The following is a 6,331-nucleotide window of genomic DNA, read 5'->3' on the forward strand; positions in this document are numbered from 1 at the left end:
GGATGGATGGATGGATGGATGGATGGAGGGATGGATGGATGGATGGATGGATGGAGGGAGGGATGGATGGATGGATGGAGGGGGGGTGGGTGGAGGAAGGAATGGTCCACAGTCTTGACAGAACAAGTGCAGTAACCTGATGTTGTTACCTGTGTTTCAGCTGTGTGGCCACTAGGGGAGTTGCTATCAAATGAAAACATAGTGCAGTTCTGACAGCAGTGACAGTTGTAGTTTTTAACCTGATAAAGACAGATCTGTGATTTCTCATTAAAAATCTCTCTGGGCTCAGAACCACCAACAGATCTGAGGTCTTTTTTATGGTTTTTCCAGAAGAAAATCAAAGAGTAGTGACACAGTCAGAGGTTTGGACTTAGAGATGGATATTTCTCAGTATATTTTTATCTTCATTAGACCCATGGAGGACGTCATGTGTAGATGCAGTGGGGTTGATCTGTGTCCTCTCACTGTCAGAGGGACTTCTTACCTGAGCTCTGTTTCCTTCTGGCTGTCCATCTGCCCCAGCCTGAGGCAGGAAGTCCAGACCTGTCAGGTACTGCTGGAGGTTTCTACTTAGCTCTATCTGTGCAGGCTTCACCTCCCTGTCTCTGCTGCTGCTGCTGCTGCTGCTGCTGCTGAGGGCAGACAGACGCTCAGCCAGGCTGGGACTGGAGGTCTTCTTCAGTCTGGAGAGCTCTCTGGAGATAACCTGCTGAGTGACATCGTCCTGCCACGTCAAACCTGGAGAAGAAGAAAAAACAATGAGTTCCAAGTTCACACCTCTGACTTGAACCAAAGTTATTCTGGGAGGTCGTCATCAGTGGCTTCGAAACATTTTTGGAGTTTATGGACTTTCTTGGAATAGATATTCTGTTCCGTTCTATAGCAATTTCCAGCTGAAGTAAACCCACAGGTGGCTAAACATAAGGCTGGTTGACTCTATGCTGACTGCCCAATCATCTGGTTAGCATTCACTGACAGGCTATTCACTACTCTCTGATAATAACAGATTTTCAATCCACCCCATCAGAATTTCAACAAAGAAGAGGATGCAGTGCCCACACCTGCACACCAGGTGTCACCACAAGTACACTAACACACACATGTCAGCAGTCACACTGCACTCAGATGCTGGGCCAACATCTCTGCTAATTGCTGACACATAGTTGGGATGCAGAACTCCTGGGCAGTGCCAGGACCAGATGGAGTTATCCAGGGAAAAAAAACGTGGTCTCGTTCGCAACAAGCCGAGAGGCACAGCATTCCACCGAGACGGAACGGTGGAATACCACAGATATTAATCACATCACACCACAGCCCTCATGATGATGATACAAAGTGAAGTAATTAGTCTTTAAATTCCATGTGGTGACACTGTGGACCATGAATGGAGACAATGCTGCTCCTAATGATGTGGACGTGTTTCCTTAGAAGTCTAGATGGAAAAATGTATGAATATGAGAGAATCCACTCCACACAATGTCCTGTTTGTCACCAATGGATATTCACGAGCAGCAGACCAGGGTCTGAGCAACGCAGAGCAGACGACTCCAGTCAGTGAAGGCAACATTGAGAGCAACACTGAAGGCAACAGTGAAGGAAACAGTAAAAGCAACAGTGAAGGAAACAGTGAGAGCAACAGTGAAGGAAACAGTGAGGGCAACACTGAGAGCAACAGTGAAGGCAACAGTAAGAGCAACAGTGAAGGCAACAGTGAAGCAAACAGTGAGAGCAACAGTGAAGGCAACACTGAGAGCAACAGTGAAGGCAACAGTAAGAGCAACAGTGAAGGCAACAGTGAAGCAAACACTGAGAGCAACAGTCAAGGCAGCAGTGAAGGCAACAGTGAAGGCAACACTGAAAGCAGCAGTGAAGGCAACAGTCAAGGCAGCAGTGAAGGCAACAGTGAAGGCAACAGTGAAGGCAGTCAGAGTGACCACTGTATGAGGTCACTGTATGTGGTATATTTTAAAAATTCTCTGTATTCCGAAAAAGAAGAAAAAAAACAACCATTTTGTTAAAAGAAAAAGGCGGGGGTGAGAGGGAGAGCGAGGGAGGGAGACCAAGAGGGGGAGAGAAGTGAAGCAGCTTTACTCACTTAATTAATATCTCGTCATTAACGCAACAGCTTTTAAACAAGAAAGATATTTCTGTTGTCCTGATGTCTGTTGTCTTGCAGAGGCAGATATATTGAGGTGGGGGGGGGGGGGGGGGGGGGGGGGTTTGCAGAGCATTTCATTTGATCATATTTAGTGGAAACCCTGGTTCATGGAACAGACATGGAGATTTTGTCTTTAATGTCTGTCCACTCTGACACAGTGTCAGTCCATGGTCAGACAGCTCCTGTCAATGGAGCTAATGCAAATGTCACATCGTATCATCTCACATGACTTGTGCGAGCTAGCAGAGCATCTTCCCGCCTCCTGCGCGGTCAGGAGGTCAATCGACTGCAGGTTTCTGATGCATTCACACCAGGCCTTCTGCTGCTTGACACCATTCTTTCTGATCTGGTGACATATATCAGTTCAGGGAAGGAGACTTCATCTGATACGCCTGTCAAACCCTGTTATCACAGCACACACACACAAACAAACACACACACACACTGTACTGTGTAGAGTATATAAAAACACAGGCTCCTACTGGCAGCGTGGAGACGACTTCAGCTGTGACCTGGATCAACGCCAGGACCGTTTTAACTCATGGAGGAAACAGACTCATCTTTGACTGTTGTTCTGCCAAGGTTTTACACAACCTAGGATTTATCCTGCTCTAACTGTGCTGTTAGAATAGAATATCGGGGCATTTACCTAAATGTAGCACGAGCACCGATGGACATTCAGTCTCAACTAAAAGGTATAAATAACTCAAGATTAAGACTAAAGATTTTTATAAGAAAAAGCTAAGCTAGCTACAATTTACGTTAGCCTATAACATCATTTGTCCCTGATTCTTCCAAAAACTTAATTTATAAACAAAGACAAAAGCTGCGATCACACTGCTGTAATCCAACTCCTGCGAGGCCCGTCATTTTGTTCTGCTCTTTTGCTTGTGTTGAGGCAGATACAAGTCAACGAGTCAGAGAGGAGGAAATCAAAGTCAAGTCATTATGGTTCAACTCCAAGTCACTGAGGAGAAGAATCAAGTCTAGCCAGAGATGACTTTAGTCACATCAAGTCCTGGACTAGAACCAAACCCGACCAGGGTCAGGATGCAGACCATCAGAAATAAATCAATCAAACAATTAATGTAAACTGAGGAGACGCAGGAGGAGCTGGAGTCAACCCACGGCACACACAACCTCCAGGTGGCACCAGTCCCAAACCCACCCAGACCGTCAGAACATCATGAGAACATTAACAGGTCAAGCGGCTGTGGGTGGGGGTACCTCTACCTGGACACCAGCTGGGGCTTCATCCCCCACGATAGTTGAACTGTCCTCTGACTGTGTGGACCAACATTAGAAACAGGAAATAGGAGGAAACAGAAATGACACGTCGGTTTGACAGACAGTTCAAATTCATCTGCCACAGACTTCCTGCTGTTCCTGGGTTTGAATGTGTCATAAAAACCGCAGCAGCCTGGACCGTGGTGACGCCCCGCGAACACAGCAGTGATGGACAGGCTGGAGGAGCTTGGTTACAGCTGCTTGGCTGCCATTGGCTCAGCAGCTGTTTGGAGGAGGGGCTTGTACAACGGCCAACTGAAGGCTCCATCACTGGTATATGAAATGAAGGAACACACACACACACACACGTGGAGACAAGTCCGTCTGTGTCTGAATACTAACGTTGTCTGATGTCAGGTGAGAGTGGGGGGGGCAGCTCCCCCTCACCCACAATTTTTATGTCCAAGGGTCAATTTCCACTGATGTGTGTGACGTGACGATGATAAGTGAAGAAGATAAAGAAGATGTTAAATGTGTGTGTAGGTGGCAGCCATCTTTCACAGTACAGTACTGGAGAGTGTGGCTGATGATGTCACTTGTGGTTTGTGGTCAGAGAGGAAGTGTGTTCCGAGGAGCGTCCCAATGGCTTCAGACATTTTTAAAAACAAATCCCTTCTCAGTAGTAACGAGGACAGATGTGTGTCTCCGTGTTCATCAGCCGACTGTGACTCTAATTGATTTTCAACACTTGTTCACGCCTGTTCAAAGATATTAAGCTCAGAGAAAACAGGGTCGACGTTTATGGTCACAGTCTGCATTAAAGGTGTCTACTGCCCCCCGGTGGCTCATAAAAGAATTATAGGCATTTTTTTAATGTTTTGTGAGTTTTTGGTCATGAAATCAGGTTCATGAGGTAAAACAATGTCATTGTCAAACTTCAAATCGAATGTTAGTGATTAACATCAAACACCTTTATTATCACAGCTTCTGTCCTAACACAGAACAAAATGATGACGCCACTTTTCTCTGTTACGGGAATTCTTCATACAGTGGATATTATTGATGCAAACGTGTAAATAAATACTAAAAATTATAAAGAGAGAGAGAGTCAGAAATAAAGAGGCGGCAGCCAGTACCTTTGTGAGCCAGCTTCTGTAGGAGGATCCTGAGGCGTTCCAGAGCAGACGGAGGAATATCATAGGTGTACAGGTGAGCGCCAACCAACTCCAGGCACCTTCCAAACACACCATCTGAAGAAGAAGAAGGAGAAGGGGAAAGAGAAGGGAGAGGGATGAGCGTGAGCACAGCTCAGAGTGAGGACCCTGCACACAGTACTCCAAGCCAACATTTGTAGTTCATGTGGGAGTAAAGTGGGCCACACATCTGTGGTGTTCAGCCCCCACATGGACAACTTCTTTTACTTCTGTTGACGGCTCCCTTCAGGTCTGACTTCTGTGGCTCATCCACCTCCATCTCTGTGTAGGTTCTCAGTCATCCAGCTCATCTTATCCAAAGTAGATCCATCAAGGACAACTGGCCTGGTAGGTTTCTCCGCAGACCTTTGACCTCTGTTCTCCTTTGGCTCGACCTCCATCTTGATCCGTTCTTCACCTTCTCTGTGGTTACACCAATAACGTTCCTGTCCTACTTCACTGCATCCTTTCCTCTTCTACCTGAAGAACCTAAACCCATCAGTTATTCTGACTTCACATTCATATCATTTGTACTATTTTTTAATTTATAAATGTATAGGTACATATATATGCACCTATAAATACATGAATATATATATATATATATATATATATACACATACAGTACTGAGAGATACTGATACAGAGAGAGATTATCAGTTTATTTATTAAGCAGCTTGGGTAATTATTCCTGTTGGTTGAGGACCCTGGACTCACCCGCCTACACAGGCTTCTATAATAATGTGTGACACCTACAGTGTCGTCCTCCCCCCGTGGTGTAGGGAGCTAATGGCTGACTATCTTCTCTGACAGCACCCTGATACGATAAGCAGCCATTTATGGCAGGAAGAACTTTATCTGGAACCCACCTATCAGCAGGTCTCCTGTCTCACTCAATATGGGTTGCCTAGCAACCAACACCACAGAGTCCGTATCAGCTCCATAATTCAATGGCTGGTCTGGAGCCCTGAAGGATGGTGAGTCTCAGAAACTCAGGAAAGATGAGAATAGACGTGAGGACTGGAATATCAACAACCTGCTGTGTCTCTGCAGCAAAGACAAATCCATGGATCTTATTGGCTGAACAGACAAAATCAAAGATGACCTCTGGGGATGACCTCTGGGATTCAATCAGTCATTTTCTGTGTGATCCTGTGGTCAGACCTACAGGTGTAAATCAACCCCGGTCAGGCACCGTAGATTTCTGTTAATTAGAACCAAAGACCATTGTTTTCTATTTAAATCCTGAGTGAGTTCATAATTACAGGTTCACTGAGGGATAATTACAATGATAATAATAATAATAACCCGATGCCAGATCGAGCTTTCGATTTATTTCTTCTTTTAAATGAGAAGGGGGTGTTTCCTTGACACCCCCACTCTCTGCCTTCTGCTGTGAGTGGGTTAAATGACAGCTGTGTCTGCGGGGGAGGAGGTTTTTGAATCCGAGTTATTCTAGAACATGAAGCGGCTTCACAGCTCCACGTACTCACGTCTGGATGGACTGTCTCTTTGAGACCAAGACCAGGGTTAGTCACATGACAAATCCCGCCGTGTGCATTAAGGTTGTCATCCCAGTCAGATGCTAACAACACATTATGTAAGAAATTGAGGGAGGCGGGTGAGACAACACGGAGCTGGAAAACCGTCACTTCCTTCTCTGTTGCCGGAGACAATCAGGGATAAACATGAAAGAATCATTTCATAAAGGAGTGCACAAAACCGTTGAACCAATAGTGAGGTGGCGTTGACC

The 6,331-nt window shown here is 45.7% G+C and overlaps 1 protein-coding gene across 5 annotated transcripts in view; it reads right to left on the minus strand.

Moving 5' to 3' along the window:
- The window catches only part of ptprn2 (protein tyrosine phosphatase receptor type N2), a 77,000-nt gene that overhangs the window by 59,049 nt on the left and 11,620 nt on the right, over positions 1-6,331 (minus strand). For all 5 annotated transcript variants that reach the window (XM_008308381.3, XM_008308380.3, XM_017031515.2 and 2 more), the window contains 2 exons: positions 4,522-4,635; positions 485-738 (listed from right to left, as the gene is read on the minus strand). In XM_008308381.3, the coding sequence (XP_008306603.1) occupies positions 485-738; positions 4,522-4,635 (368 nt within the window). The remainder of the gene's footprint in view (positions 1-484; positions 739-4,521; positions 4,636-6,331) is intronic.

Source organism: Cynoglossus semilaevis, chromosome 3 (assembly GCF_000523025.1).
Source record: "Cynoglossus semilaevis isolate Cse_v1.0 chromosome 3, Cse_v1.0, whole genome shotgun sequence".
NCBI classification, from domain to species: domain Eukaryota; kingdom Metazoa; phylum Chordata; class Actinopteri; order Pleuronectiformes; family Cynoglossidae; genus Cynoglossus; species Cynoglossus semilaevis.